We start from the raw sequence: 16,402 nt of genomic DNA on the forward strand, positions 1-16,402 counted from the left end.
TGCAATACATCGTGTATACTTCTGTACAGAGAAACAGCTACTGTGGGAAATATTATCTTAGGTTTGTTTCAAAATTAATCTGGCAGCTGCCAGGGCAGGGCTGACTCTTGCCCTCCTCTGGCCTCTTGCTGTTGCTCTGCCTTCCAAGCGTCCCCTTAACAGTCTGCTCTGACTGTTCCTGAGTTTTCCTTCTCTACACTTTACACTTTGTCTTAGAAAACAAGCATGCTTTCAAAAGCTTTCCAAATAGCACAACATTAAAAATATATTTAGAAAGAATTTAATAACACGCGCAATAATTCACAGGGCAGAACACAAGTCTCTCTTCTACTGACCTTGCTGTGGAAACTTCAGCACACATCCTTCTGGATACCTTTTATGCACACATGTTTCATAGACTTAAATGTATATGCATATAGGATATGCTTGCTTATTTTATCATCCGTGGGATAAGTTATGCTATTCATATTGTTCCGAGACTTTCCCATCTTCATTCATGAATACATGCTGGCCCCTTCCTCTTTGTGTTTCCTATCTAGCCTTCAAGGTCTAAGCCCAGCCCAGCCTCTAAACAGACCTCAGTGGCCATGCTGGTGCTCCCTGTACCTGCCTGCTCTGACATTCACGGTTCTCATCAGCAGATCTTTTGGCTTTCCTGGGAGGTAATGAGCCCTGTAAAAGGCAGTGGTGACCACACTCCTGCCTGCAATCAATGGCATCGATTGAACATTTTTGTGCCCCACAACCCACTTCAAGTGCTGTAATATATTAGCAAGCCTGTGAGATAGACATTGTCATTTCCATTTAGCGAACATGAAGGCCCAGGTGAGATGGGTGCCCCCATTTGCTGACTAGTAAGGAGGGAACCAAGAGGCCTCTTGCTTTTCCAGAGCTGTCCGTATTTTTATGACTAGTCCCGCCCACCAGAGAGAGTGGTATGAGGTTCAGATTTACAGAGAGCCCCTTCCACTCAGCCATGAGGAAGGTGAACTCACTTGATTGAAGCCCTAAGCAAATGCGCGTGCTCTCATGCCACATTCTCTCCAGGCATTCATCAGCACTCAGCAGAGAATTGTTTATTTGTCTCTGCTCTACTTGGCTGAGCTCCCGGCACTTGCTATGGGCTATTAAATATTTATTGAATGAGTGACTATTAGTGCCCACTTCTCACCAAGCATCCTCTCTCTGGATGCCCAGAGCATGCTCACTAAATTTGACCAAAATTTTTATGCTCCAGCCCCATTCTGTGTATCAGTCTCAAGCTGACCATGTTCCTGTTGTCATTTTTTAAAAATTTGCTGTCAAGTGTAAGGAGCTGTTGCAGCAAGTATCACCCACACCCGATGTCTTTGCTACCTAACTGAAACAATTACCAGTTTGTGTATGAAGTTACCCCTCAGCTACAGAGGAACCTGAATACTTTAGTGACACTCAGAAAAGATAGCTCAGCAGAGAAGCTAGTGGAGGAGGAAGGGGTGGAAAGGGATTTTGCCCACCTTGCCCATCAGGAGCACATGGCAAGGCTGTCCCTGAAAGCTGTGGGTTAGCTGGCATGATGGAAGAGTGTGGGCTCTCAGACTCTGAGGGACAATGGGTAGAGCTTCTGTTCTCTAGACCTGGATGACTTGACTCGATACAGGATCCATACTTTACTTTCCTCAGACTTGGTTTTCACATCTATACATGGGGTTGAATTTGTTACTTAGGGAAGGCTGTGCTGTGCTGTAGTAACAAATACTCCCAAAGTTTTTTCAAGACAGGGTTTCTCTGTAGCTTTAGAGCCTGTCCTGGAACTAGCTTTTGTAGACCAGGTTGGCCCTGAACTCACAGAGATCCGCCTGCCTCTTCCTCTCAAGTGCTGGGATTAAAGGCGTGCGCCACCACTGCCTGGCTGTTTCTATCTCTTATGTTGGCTGTCCTTCATGGGAAGCAGGGCTGTGCTCCATGTTTTTCACTCTTTTTGTCACAGACCCTGTCTGGAGTAGAGAAAGAAACAAGAGATAAGCTATACAGACTCTCAAAACTTCCACCCAGAAATGACAGATGTCATCTCTCTTTTATTTCACTAATAAAGCAAGCCTTCTGGCACATCTGACTATGGGAGACCTACAAGAGAAGACAGGAGTGTTCCCTTTTCCCCACGACCTCTCCAGCATAAGTTGTCATCATTGTTTTTGATCTTGGCCATTTTTACAGGTGTAGGATGGCATCTCAGAGAGGCTTTGATTTGCATTTCTCTGATAACTAAGGATGTTGAACATTTCCTTAAGTGTCTTTCAGCCATTTTAAATTCCTCTGTTGATAGTTCTCTGTTTAGGTCTGTACTCCATTTTTTTTATTGGATTATTTGTTCTTTTGATGACCAATTTCTTGAGTTCTTTGTATATTTTGGAGATCAGACCTCTGTCTGATGTGGATTTAGTGAAGATCTTTTCCCATTCTGTAGGCTGTCGTTTTGTTTGGAACACTTCTTCATTGCTGGTGGAAATGCAAGCTGGTACAGCCCCTTTGGATGTCAGTGTGGTGATTTCTCAGAAAATTAGGAAACAACCTTCCTCAAGACCCAGTGATACCACTTTGGGGTATATATCCAAAGGATGCTCAATCATGCCACAAGGACATGTGCTCAACTATGTTCATAGCAGCATTGTTTGTCATAGCCAGAACCTGGAAACAACCGAAGAATGGATAAATAAATTGTGGTACATTTACACAATGGAGTACTACACAGCAGAGAAAATAACAACATCTTGAATTTTGCAGGAAAATGGATGGAGCTAGAAAAAATTATTTTGAGTTAGGGAACCCAGACCCAGAAAGACAATTATCACATGTACTCACTCATAAGTGGTTTTTAAGCATAAAACAAAGAAAACCCGCCTGTAAACCACAATCCCAGAGAACTTAGACAACAATGAGGACACTAAGAGAGACTTACATAAATCTAATCTACATGGGAAGTAGAAAAAGACAAGATCTCCTGAGTAAATTGGGAACATGGGAATCTTGCGGGAGGGTTAAAGGGGGGAAGAGAGAGACAGGGTGGGGAACAGAGAAAAATGTAGAGTTCAATAAAAATCAGTAAAAAAAAAGATGGGAAGGGGGAAAAGGCAAAATTGTTCAAGCAAGTCTCCCAAGTTGGGTTTAATTTAACTTCTAAGTGGAGTATTAAATTAAATCCTCAGGGACCCATGAGAGAGAGAGAGAGAGAGAGAGAGAGAGAGAGAGAGAGAGAGAGAGAGAGAGAGAGAGAGAGAGAGAAGACAGAGTTACTAAGGAGTATCCCAGGAGCCCCACAAGTGGCACATGCCTCCCAAGGTGGTGACGGTAGGAGAGTCCAGTTAGATGACAGGTCCTGGGCACTGAGCCATGGTTCTGGTGACAATGGGAGTGATGCATAGTGGGCAGTTAGGCTTGTTGTGCTCATGACTAAGTCTCTGCATTTCTGAGTAGTGGGCCCTGGGCTTGGAACGGATATCGGAGTCAAGGCTGATGTGGTCTATGCTCTGAAAGAGCCCACAGTCTCCCCTCTGAGACGGATCAAGCTGTTTCCTTGGGTTTTTATTTTCAGGCCTCTGAGAGTTTACAGACTAAAGTAAAATAGGATGTGGAAGCTGGAAGGACTCTCTGGATTAGTGATGTCCGTATCTTTTGGGATGTCCCCAGTGAAAGACCCAGAGAAAGCAGCCTAGACAGGCCTCAGCAAAACTAGCCATTTGTGCTTTAGATAAGTACAAAGTGTGGGGTCCGTGCCATAAAATAGCCCATTTGTACATCATTCTGTCCTCACTTTCCCCTGCCACATCTGTCTTGTTCTTTTGTGGAAGCAGTGGCTGCTGCAGGGATAGCACAATGCATCATCAAGAGAAAGAGTGACTCTTGGAGACCCTGGGACCACTGTGGCAGAGCTGGCTTAGTTCCCTGCACCATCTAAAACTAATGTGTGTGACCAGAGCAGGCCACGCTGGATGACTTGAGTTATTTGGTGTCCATTCATGGGTTCAATCAGCCAGTGGGATAATTTCCCAGAAAACAAGCAGATGCCAAGCAGCAGCATGCCATGTCTGCCCCTGTTTCCTGCACCTCCTCTGCTCAGGAAATAGAGAAGCTCTGAGTGGCAAATGACTGTGCCCGCTGTCACTTAGTTTGGTAGACAATAGTGGGGGCAGGCGGCTGTCTAGCAGAGCACCTTCTCACTGCTTTGACTTGTCTCCAGAAACACCTTGTATAACAGTCACCAAGTTCAAAGTGGGGTGCATCACACCCGGGGAGATGCAAGTATCAAAGGGCTGTTAGACATCACCATGCCTGACATCTTCAGCAGAATTCACTTGCTGTTTATTGACAAAAGAGATTGACAGTTAGGCCAGTTTCTTCCTGGCAGGGCCATTACTTGTTGCATTGTTTTTGCACATAAGCTCACACTGCAGTTATGAGGTTTCTGATATAGATGCATTCTTTTGGGGGCCAACATTCAACCCCCTGTAGCTGCTATTACAGAAAAAAATTAGAATACATAGTACATAAATACTGGCATAAATATTAGCTTAGGTGTAGAGAAGATGCCTGCTGTAGGCCTGCCTACCTCCTTTCTGCTTTCCATGGTGTGGGTAGAAGTCCTTCAGAGGTCTGCCGCTGTGGGAGCAAGGAGTCCAGGCCAAATACCTTCCCTCTATCCTGCAGCTCCCTGTGCCCCTCCCAGCTGGTACGTGACCTTTTGTTTTGATATCACGTCTTGTCATTAATGGCTTGGATGGGTTGTATGCTTTTGCCCTTCTTGACTGAGGATGTGACTCCAGATCAGAACTTGATATAAATTTTTGGAATAAATATATATAACAGGAGAGTGTGTGGGTTTGTGATAATGTGGTTGGCTCTCAGAAGGGTAGGGGCTGCTGAAGTCAGACTTCTGTGGCTTCAGCTAGGTTTCCAACAGTCCTTGATGCCACAGGCGACTATCCACTGCTGTCCACCCCTGAGATGTATCTACTGGGAAGAACAACTTCTGCTTGCTAAGACCAGCTCTGCCAAGCTCTGGGGAGGCAATTCACTTAACGCCCACACCAGCCCGCCAAGGCAGCTTGTTGCTCTGTTCCCCTGGAGGAAAGTGAAGCCTGGGGAAAAGCCATGACTAGCCTTCATAAAAGCGAGACCAAAGCAAACCTATTTAGAATAGTAGAGATATCCAAACATTGTCACGGAGAGCTAATAGGTACCATAAATGTTGCAGAGTTTAGAAAAAACACAAGAATTTTACTGATAAACTACTTGACACACCTCAGCAATACTTTCTTCTCTTACTTTCTCCAGCCTATTCTCTACTATAGAGAATAGAAACACAATCCAACTATTCCTCTAGCCCAAGAGAATAAAACTTTTCAAATGTTTTATATGAAGAAATTAAGTTATAAAAAGATTTTTTTCAATGACTGCTGGTGTACTCACCACTGAAGTTCCATCACTGTGGTCTTTCTATACCCACCATGTCGCTCGTCTGTCTGTCCATCATCTGTTGTTCACCCCTCCATCATTCGTTAGCCATTCACCATCACCAGGCCTTTATCCATCACTACCTATCATTTACTCACCCATTGTCCATAATCCACCCACCCACCCATCCACCTATCATTTATCCACTTGTAATCTATAACTATCTGAAGGGGAAGCCCAGCCAATCACCTTGTTTGTAAGGCGTGTCCCCCTTAGGCTAATATTTACTTATAAAATCTTGTGAGTGTGTGGCCCACCCTCTCTCTTTGTTTTCCTGCGCTCCTCGCTGGAACCTTGGCTTTTGTAAGTTCCCTTTTCTTTCCTTTATTAAAGCTGAATATTATATATTAAAGCTAGTCTGGTTAATCATAACTGCCGATCGACCACGCCCCTTCAACTATCCACCCGCCCACCCGCCATTTATCCATCTATTTCCCATCGTCCACCCATCCATCTTCATTTGTGTTTTTGCTTTTCAGTTTTTAAAAATTATGGACATCATCACATATTTCTTCCCAGGGTTCATGCTGAGCTTTAACTTAACACAAAGTACCATCCTGTGCCCCATCCTGGACTCATCGTGCTCCCCTCCCGGAGGCACATTCTTCCATTTTTCTTTATGTATCTAAAATTGCATGCTCATTAGGCTTCACTGAGAAAGTTAGCAACTTGCGTTGCACATAGTAAAAACTGGAAGGTACCAAGTTTTATAGAATGAAAGGTTTTTTTTTTTTTTTTCCTGATCTTTGTTTCCAGTGTCCTTCCTCCCAAAATGTTCAGTCCAAGTGCACAGGCACACAACTCTCCCTCCCTCTTCACTGCCACCTGTCTTGTGTCAGGATTGGGGCTCTGGTGTTCTATCTTAGGCCATTCCTCATTAGCAGAGAAGGAAGACTGCAGTTTGCTGTGTAGTCTAACTGTGTTACATAACTATTCATGACTTCCTCGCAGGCGTGCATTACCACGTGTGGTGCTGCAGTATGTCCTTGTATATTCGGTTTCATGCATATGTTGTCTAAGCATCTTAATTGCACGGAAAGAAGCTGGTGCCCACTCTTAGTAAACTGGATCATTTACATATGCTTCTTCCTTCCCTTCCCTCCTCCAGCCATCCATTCATCCATCTGTCCGTTTGGATGTCTGCTCCTCTATCCATTCAGTGTGAAGATTCAGTGAGCAATCTCATTCGTACCTAATACCACCTTGGGCTCTGAGAATAATGTTCCCAAGACCCTCATAATCTTATGGAGCAAAGTGATCCATCAAAAATGAATTGGCAGAAGTTGGAATCTATGGAACTTTCCAGACTACACAGAGGATAAAATAAAAAAGCTTGTAGTTGCTAGCCTCTGAATTTTTGGCCTTGAATATTTTTAAAACCACAAGCAACTGATGCCTTTAATTGTATATTTGCAAACCAGGCAAATTAATGAACAGACAAGCACAGAGCCTTGCATGTGGTCCAGACCCCTTGAGTCATCCTCAGGGTAGTGAGAGTGCAGGCCACCATCATGATCCCTTCTACAGCCAGGTGTCTACCAGCCTGGCACCCCAGCTGTGCCAGGACCTGTGTCCTTTTACACTTGGTCCCTTTAAGATGAGGTGAGAGAGCAGGAGTGTCAATGAGTTGAAAAGTATTTCTCACTTTTGGCTGAGAAAAATGAGAACTAATTGCTTATGGGAAGGCTATTTGAAAACAGATGTGTTAGAGAATGACTCTGGCTCATACAGATTCCTGTGCCATTTCATGTTTGGGACAAGTGTTCACTGTGGTTGTCATGTTTCCTTCTTGCCTTTTCTTTTGAGCAACGAATCTGAGAGCTTTGTAATTAAAAGACAAATAAAATTCTTTTTCTTTGGTTCCTTTTTTATTCCCAAATTAACTTATCCTAACCACACAGAAGATTTTGAATTGATGCAAAACAGTTTGAAAATTGGTTGACATTTCAGTGTGGAGTTATAGCTTACACTAGGACTCATTCATTTAGTCAGTACCTGTGGTGTGCCAGGTGCTAGACCAGGTTGCTGAGTGTCACGCGAACTGGTGGCTGTGGTGATGAGGGGAATGCAGACTGCCTTCTGAGCTCACTGAGAGGGACCAGTGTGGGCTGATGGTCCTCTCGGATGGTGGATGGTAGAGGGGGGTAGCAGTGGGCCGTCCAGTGCATCCTGATGCTCAGGGACGGTACTTTCTAGAGTGGGAAATACTCTCAGACATCGGCCGTCTGTGAGAGGTGCTCCATGGCTGAAGTTCTGAGAGGCAGGATGTGAGCAGCGAGGATTCCGTTGTGGGAGGCAGCATACCTTTGTGTAAAGTGCCTACTCTAGATCCAGGTGCCCGAGCCCAAATCCTGCTCCCGGTACTGACTCGCTGTATTGCCTTGGGCAGTTTTTCTGGCTTTGTGTTGCTGTATGCCAAATCACTCAACCATGTAATGGCTTGAAAAAGGACAACCCAGCTGGGCATGGTGGCAGATACCTGTAATTCCAGCACTTAAGAGCCTGAGGCAGGAGGATTGCAAGTTGAAAGGAATCATGGGTTACACTGAGCCCCTTCCTCAAACTCTGCCAGTTATTCTCTTATCTCAATGACTCTCTTCTTTGCTGGGCTCGGCTGGTTGTTTCCTCTCCTCTGACATGTGGTGGGAAGACTGCAGTGACGTGGGCCCCCAGCACTAGCCTTCCGAGGTGTCACTCTCATTCTCACTGGTGCTGCTAGCCGTCCACTGTCACCTCAGGTGGAACTTTTGGCCAGAATGAGTTGATGCTGGCTAGGGGTGCAGGAACGGGTCCATTTTCTCTGATAAAAAAGCCCAGCAATGATGGCACATGCCTTTAATCCCAGAACTCAGGAGGCAGGCAGATCTCTGTGAGTTTGAGGCCAGCCTGGTCTATAGGACAACCAGGGCTGTTACATAGAGGGACTCTATCTTGGAAAAACAAACAAACAAAAAAGAATTTAAAAAAATGTCAGGCAGTGATGGCGCATACCATTAATCCTGATTCTGCCCATAGGAGATGCTATGCTCTCCCTGATGGCTTGAACAAGCTGGCTTATGGTCCCTTTTCTCTTTCATTTCTCTTCTGCTTTCCTCTCCTCTCTTGCTATCTCTCTGTACTCCCCTCCATACCTCACTTCCCTTCTAAACCATTTATGGAAGACAGAGTGGCCATTTTGGGTAGGTTCTCTAGTCAGAGTGACGGATTCTGGCTAGAACTCCATAGTGACATTGAGGGTGGGGTGTGGTGAGGATTATTGGCTTTGGCCTGTCCCTGCTTCCAGCCCTCAGGGAACCCTGAGATGGAAAAGGCAGTGATGCTGCCTGGGAGTGGACACTGCTGTACCTCTTACTGTCTACCCGGCTGGGCATAACACTGGGGGCTTTTGCTCCAGAAGGACCCAAGCATCTGTCTGTCCTGCTTCTCCAGTGATTGGACTTTGCCTGACTTTGTACCACACTGCTGCCTCATGACTGCCTAGACCACAGACCAGTGGGGAACAGCCTTTTTCTGGGGCCAGTGAGAAGCAGATACAGATACTTTGCTGGCCACTTCATTATGCCTGCATGGAGGGCAAGCCAGAGAGGAGATCACAACCCAGAGCTGGTCTTCTTGGATTCCTCAGGTTTCAGAGCATCTAAGATATGTTGTATTTAGCAAGTACTCTGATTTGCCTTATAAAATATCTCTGTTCCATACTTATTTATGACCAGAATGTGCTATGGAATCAGCATTCTGGCCAGGTCTGGTGGCACACAGCTACAATCCATACTATTTATTACAGACTAAGGCAGGAAGATTCCTGATGTGGGATTCCCCTCTGTATGCTGTGAATACCATTGGTTAGTAAAGAAGCTGCTTTGGGCCTACTGCAGCGCAGAATAGGGTAAGGCAGGAATTCCAAGCAGATATAGGAGGAGAGCGCAGGCAGTCAAGCGGAAGACATGTACCTGCCGAATGAGACAGATGCCCAGAAGTTTACCAGTAAACCACAAACCTCATGGTAAAATATAAAATAATAAGAAATGGGTTAATTTAGGATGTGAGAACTAGCTAGAAATACGCTTAAGCTATTGGCCAAGCAGTGTTGTATTTAATATAGTTTCTGTGTAGTTATTTTGGGTCTGGGCGGCTAGGCACAAAAGAGAGCCTCCGCCTACAGATTCCAAGTTCAAGGCATGCCTGGTTCAGATAACTTAGTAAGACCTGTCTCAAAATACAAACTAGAGAAAGGGACAGGGGGTATAACTTATTGGTAGAATATTGGGGTGTGATATATGGTATACCCAGCACTAAAAAAAAGAACAAGAGTATGCTTTCTGACATTGGTGTGAGCCCAGGGGAGATCTGGCATCACTTTGGACAGACAGCAGGACAGACAAACTTCAGATGTACATTGACCTTTATCCTCCATCATCATGGTATAGAAGGTGCAGAGCCTGACTTGGTCACCAGCCTGGTTCCCCAAAGACCCCCCCCCCCCCCAAGGTCATAGCCTTTTTCCCCCAAGCAGCCTCTGCAGGACTCAGGAAGACACAATAAATATCTCCTGCCTTCCTGATCCTGGTAATGCCACAGAGTTAAAAGAAAAGCCTCTAAGCCGGCAGGACTTAACAACCTTTAAGCAATTATATTCACTCTCTAGAATGTTCCCAGAAAACCAGTATCTCTGAGGGGATACTTGCTGTCAGAAAATTGCCTAGTACCTCTTCCTCCTCTTCCCCCTCCTACTCTTCCTTGAGGAAGTACTTTGCTTTGTAGTGGCAGCTTGATGCCTGCCCTATGTCTTTTTCTTTTCTTGCCTCTGGTTTGCCTGTGGTGTTTGCTTGAGGGACACACACATTCAGAGACTCTTCTGAGGTGGATTCTCTGGGGACACTGCCTTTAAGATGGTGGCTCTCGTGTGCTGATAAGGAGCTGCTGTCCTTAACACCTCCAAGTCCCTCCTCTAGTTAATCTTGAACTGTCCCTGGCCTCAGGAGCTGAGGAGAGATTGAGGGAGGAGCAGTGCCTGTGAGCTGCCCCTCATCACTGGAGCACTGGACATGTCTGGACTCTGCATAGTGCCACAGCGGGAAAAGGAAGGGTACATGGTTCGGAGCCCTGCCTCTGTCCTTCCCACTTGTACCAGTGGTTCTAAGGGCAAAGTCTTTCCCAACCGACTATGCAACTCGCTAAGCTGCAACAGACCCAGGAGAAGATGGAGTAAGAATATCTACTTTAATAATGATAATACTCAGATTGCTCCAGAATGCATGTCAGTTCAAACATCCTTGTTTTAGATTACTGCAGAAAAGTCCAAAGTGTTTAATTCAGATTCATCTGAATTTGCTGTTATCTTCTAGTTGTATTTTGTTGTCACGACTGTAACGACAAGGCACTGTTACACACAGGGAGCATATTGGCCATGTGCACTCCCCCACCGCTTTTATGTAGACTATAAATTTGGGTATGTGGTAGTTTGAGTGTAATTGGCCCCTGTAAGCTCATAAGGAGTGGCACTGTTAGGAGGTGTGGCTTTATGGGAGTGGCGTGGCCTTGTTAGAGGAGGTATGTCACTATATGGATGGGCTTTGAGATTTCCTGCGTTCAGGATATCACCCAGTGTCTCAGACTATCTCCTGCTGCCTTCTGATCAAGATGTAAGCAACACTATGTCCGCCCGCATGCCACCATGCTCCCAGTCATGACGATAAAGGACTAAACCTCTGAAACTATAAGCTGCCACCTCATTTAAGGTTATAACTGGTAGAACTTTATTTCAAAATGCATACATGGTTAGTGTGTTCACTCATTGGCTGGAGATGTAGCTCAGTTGGTAGAGTGCTTGCTAAACATGCAGAAAGGCCCAGGTTCCAGTGCCCATACTACATAGATCAGGAGTGGGGCATGCCTGTAATCCTAGCTCTGGGAAGATGGAAACAGCAGATCAAAAGGGCTCAGCCATATAGAGAGCTCAAGGTCAGGCTGGGCTACATGAGAACCTGTCTGAAATAGAAGAAAAAGAAATGGGTATAATGATGAACAGCCAGTGGCCCAGGTTCCACCCACAGAGCATGCCTTCCATCTGTGCCTTGGCTTTCATACCTGCAGGGTTCTGATGTGCAAGGTAGGTCTCACCTCTCCGTGTGGGGCCCTGGTTGTGTTAGGCCTGCATCTACAGCAGGGTTTTTTATTTACAGATCTGTCTTGTAGATCTTTTCATAGTGGAGAGACAGTCAACTCATTCTTCAGCAGCACCCACAGTTTTCAGAGCTCCTCAGAAGACAGCTCCTGTTATCCCATGGAAAGATGGGTAATGAAAACCGAGGCCTTCCCTCTTATAAACCTCACTCCCCACCTGCTGTCATCAGTGGCAGCGTCTGTGAACTGCTCGTTGTGCGTTATCCAGGATGGTGCTCCCTCACTTTCGCTTCAACGGGCCTCCTTGTGTGACCATGGCCCAATCTCTCTATTCTTCTGTAGTTAACATTGTTAATATAGTTGAATAGTTTGTACACATTTTAAGAAAACTTGAGATTTGGTTTTGGTTTATGCTGGGGTTGGAATCCAGGGCCTTGTCCATGCTGACAAATGTTCTACCACTGAGCTCTATCTGCTGCCTGAGGTATGATCTCTTACGGACATTTTGATTGGTGAATGGGGTTGCTACTTCTAGGTCAATTTTGGCAAAAGGTTCTCTCTCAAAGGATGATATTTTTTAGGGATCTTGGTACCTACAGCTTCCTGCCTTCTGAATATGTTATCTCAACTCTTTCCAGCCAACCACAAGAAAGTGATGGTCATAAAAGCCCTTGGATGGCTCCCTGTTGGGTTTGTAGGAATCTCTAGGCAACACTTTTTCAGAAACCTGTGTGGCCAGGGCCCAGTTAATTGCCTCTCTGAAGACACCACAAAGACTGAGCTGGCTCACTCTCCCTCCAGGCTGTTATACATGGACTGAAAGGTACCCTCAGTTTGGCTAGGCAGATTCTTCATGCATCGTCACAGATAGCAATGTACAACTCTTACTTCTCTGTTATACTAAACTATCACCATACCATCACCTGAGCTCGCAACCAGTGGCTGTGGCTTGGGGCACATTTTATCCTCAGAATAACCCCGGGAGTGTCAGTATCCTCACTGTTAACATGTTGGGGAGTTGAGCTGCTTTGCTAGACCACCTAAGGGGAAAGGTGGTTTATTCTGGGTCATATTTGCAGGGGCTTTGAAGTCCACCATGGTGAGGGGGAATGGCAGAGCACCTGAGATGAGAAGCAGTAAGAAGGAATGCTGGCTGGCAGGCTTCCCCAAACCATTTCCATTGAGGGTGGGCCTTCTTCCTCTTGGTTGTGTGACTTTACCTGGGGAGATACGAACAAATGTCTGTTCTCCCCAGATGGGGGCAAAGCAATGATTCTACCTGTCTTGATGATCTAGTGGATTTATTAGGGTTACTTTCAGGGGCATGGGTGACTCAAAGGCAGCTGACCAAGAAGACCACCTGGCATGGGTGGTAGCTCACAGGAGTCACATCCCTTGGAGCTCCCTGGGCATTCAGCTGGTCAGAGGGTCTACGTGCTTACATAAAATTTGAACAGAGCCTGAAGATCTGATGTGATGCTTTCTGTATTTGCTTCCTGAGTCTTCTGAACATATTGACTGCCTTCAGACAAGTCCCCGCAAACACACTGGTGTACCTTACCAGTCTTCTAGATGATTCTGAATCTACTCATCACCGTGTATCTCAGAGAATTGCTTTGCTCACAGCTGTGGAGCTGGGAAGAAGGGGGCACTAAGTTGGTACTAGGGCACTTAGGTCAGGACCCAGGCTCCCGCCCACTCTTGCTCCTGCCGCTACAGCTGAGTGGAACTAAATGGGTATTGTGGACAACTTTCCCGTGCTCCCCACACTCTTCTTTGTTTCAGCTGTTTTCCCTTTCTTTGTTTGCATTCTTAAAATCCTAGACCATTTTAATCAGATGGCAAAAGGAAGTTCCTCACCTTGGGGGTGGGATAACATGGTCTCTATTTAGCATCTACCAGTATGGGGATCCCAGAGTCAGAGCATAGTTATTGTAAGTCCTTGTGCCAGCCCTGTTAATTGATCCCTATCTCAGGCCAGGGTTGGGGGCTAACGGTCCCTGGAGATCACTTACTCTTGGTACCTCCTGGCCATCTCACCTGGCTTTGTGGCATGTGGTTAGGCCCCAAGCAGTATGAGTAGGGGCCATTGTGACACTGCTTGGCTCTGTCACCAGTCTTTTTGTCCCCTGGCTCTTTTCAGCCAGGAGCCTTCATGCTCGTTCTGCCTGCAGTTTCACACACACTATGGGACAAAAGGACAGCCATTTTGAGGGAATAGTGGTCTTTTGTGCTCACATACTGGGTGTGACATTTGTGATACTCCTCACGGTGACAATAGATATTTTTTCTTTGCACAGATGATATCTTGTATCTCCAATCCTAATTAGTCCTTTATGGCTCCAAAATTACATGCTTTTATATGCCTGTGATTATCTCAATAGGATTAGCAGTACCTTTTCTTAATTAAAGATAATTAAGACCGCGCATGGCAGTGTGTTTTTATGACTGCAGCATCATCCCCAGCCACCTCTCCATGAAATCTTACTGTTTTCCAGTAGCCACTTTCCCCCTCATTCTGAGGGACAAGTTTTTGGTGAATGTGCAAACTGTGGTAACCTGTGCATTCTTCCCTCTTCTTCCTTTTTCCCAACTGCAGGTGCCTGGAGATTTGAGCCAAACATCTGAAGACCAGAGTTTATCAGATTTTGAAATGTAAGTTTATGCATGTGCTCTCAAGAGGCCCTCAGAGAGTGAACCCTGTTGATAGCCTATGTCCTGAAGTCTGCAACGGTTGGCAGAAACGTCCATGAGGTGCACACAGAACCCGTTTGGTTATAGACCTGGGAACATTTGCTGAGGTCCAAATTGTCTAATGTGCTTGATTTTCCCCTGGGCATTCAAGATCATTTCGGTTTTGACTTGACATTTAAAATTGGGAAGGTGTCACATAGAAGTTTTAACTTGTCACTCCCACTAGGCCATGGCCATCTAAGCAGGAGCTGAGGTTCCTTTTGCACAGGGCCCACACTCTATTCTTCACCTTGCTGTTGCCCCATGTTCCATGCTTTTGTCTGGCCCACTCATAATAATAACATTGCTGTGGTGTTGACTGGTTTGGATTCTGTCTGAGGGCTCTGCTGCTAACCCCTGAGGGGGCAGTCATTCTTCAGACACTTTCTGTTTTGGGAATCCATAGTACCCTTAGGCTCCCAAGGAACACAGGGCCAGAGAGAGCCTCCTCCTTTTCTTTCTTTTTTTTTTTCTAAGGTTTTTCGAGACAGGGTTTCTCTGTGGCTTTAAAGCCTGTCCTGGAACTAGCTCTTGTAGACCAGGCTGGTCTCGAACTCACAGAGATCCGCCTGCCTCTGCCTCCCGAGTGCTGGGATTAAAGGCGTGCGCCACCACCACCCGGCGAGCCTCCTCCTTTTCATGTGGTTATGGTCAGTGGGTGAAGGTCCAGCCTATGTAGCTTTAGACCCAGGAACTCAAGACAGCTGGACACACAACAAAGATCCTGCCTCCCTATGAGAACGGTCACTCAGAAAGGCTACTTTAGAGCATGGGGGAGGCAGGACACTGGAAAGAGCATCTTGTCTAGAGCTAGGAGAATCTTAGGTGCTGGTCTTACAATATTCTGACCTCACGTAAGCCTAGTGTCCCTTTCACATAGCGTGAAAGTCCTTGAACCAATTTTGCAGCGTATGTTAGCACCTGGTGTGGGACTGTAGACAGCACAGGGCATCGGGAGCCCCATCTGTCTTGGGGGCTGCCATGAGGTGGATGTGCTAGATAAGGAAGCAAGGACAGGGAGAAAATGATCTAAGTTAAAGATGACCTTGACACTCCAATGTATACACCCCAACCACAGGGCCTTAAATACATGATATAAAAACATACTAAAACACAACCAGTTCTAGGATAACAGTTAAGCTACACACTATTTCCAATATAGAACCACCAGAAGAAGGTCAGTAAGTAACTGAGCTTTAACAACAGTATAAAGAAATTAAACAGAACATAGCTAAAGATGCAGATACAAATAGAATACACACTTGTGTTAGTCAGCTTTTATTACTATAAAATTACATTTTTATTACTTATAGAATTAAAAGGGTTGTTTTGTTTTGTAGGTTTCAATTGGTGCTAAGGCAGACTTTTAGTTCTTGGGCCTGTGTTGAAGCACCATGTCAGGGCTGGCAGGAAGCTGCCTACGTCATGATGCTGGGAAGCAAAGAGAATTAGAGGAAGACTGTGGCTCCATAATTCCCTTCCGCTAGACTTCCTCTTTGGATCACAGACAGGGCGCCAAGCATTTAACACATGGGCCATGTGGATCCTACAGATCAAGCCTAGAACAGGTTTCTTCCAAAATACACATGCGATATTCTCCAGATTAGACCATGCCTCAATAAAATTTTAAAACTGAAATTATACTATTTTCTTTGCCATGGCAGAATAATTTGTGTAATTTGTCCCTCTCCCATGGTAAAGTGGGGGGGGGGGGATGACTGCATCTGTTTTCTCTGTTCCTCCGTCTCTCATATTTAGATAGAGTTGTGTCTGCCAGGTCCTACTAGATACTCATTCCATGAATGGATGAGTGATCAATAGGAGGAGGGCGAGAGGACCAAAGAGCTGGTGTACAGGAGGGAGTCACATAGGCAGTCACTTCCAACACAGTGCAGTAAATGGCTTGGAAAAAAAACATGTGACCCAGTCTGGGTCATCTGCTTTGGCCTGAGCAGTTGGGAAAAAGAATGGAACCAGGACATGGCTCTTCTGTACCCCTGTCTAGGTGACAGAAAGGTTCTGGGGTGCTCTAGGCACAGGCACAGCTTTGGGACTT

General features: G+C 45.7%; 1 protein-coding gene across 4 annotated transcripts in view; it reads left to right on the forward strand.

The window, feature by feature from the left end:
* Snx29 (sorting nexin 29) overlaps window positions 1-16,402 on the forward strand; it is a 428,110-nt gene that overhangs the window by 304,366 nt on the left and 107,342 nt on the right. For all 4 annotated transcript variants that reach the window (XR_005285098.1, XM_038327322.1, XM_038327324.1 and 1 more), the window contains one exon: window positions 14,213-14,268. Coding sequence is in view for 3 of the 4 variants with exons in the window: in XM_038327322.1 (XP_038183250.1) it covers window positions 14,213-14,268 (56 nt within the window). In the remaining variant the exon portion in view is untranslated. The remainder of the gene's footprint in view (window positions 1-14,212; window positions 14,269-16,402) is intronic.

This window comes from Arvicola amphibius, chromosome 4 (genome assembly GCF_903992535.2).
Source record: "Arvicola amphibius chromosome 4, mArvAmp1.2, whole genome shotgun sequence".
Classification (NCBI taxonomy): Eukaryota; Metazoa; Chordata; class Mammalia; order Rodentia; family Cricetidae; genus Arvicola; species Arvicola amphibius.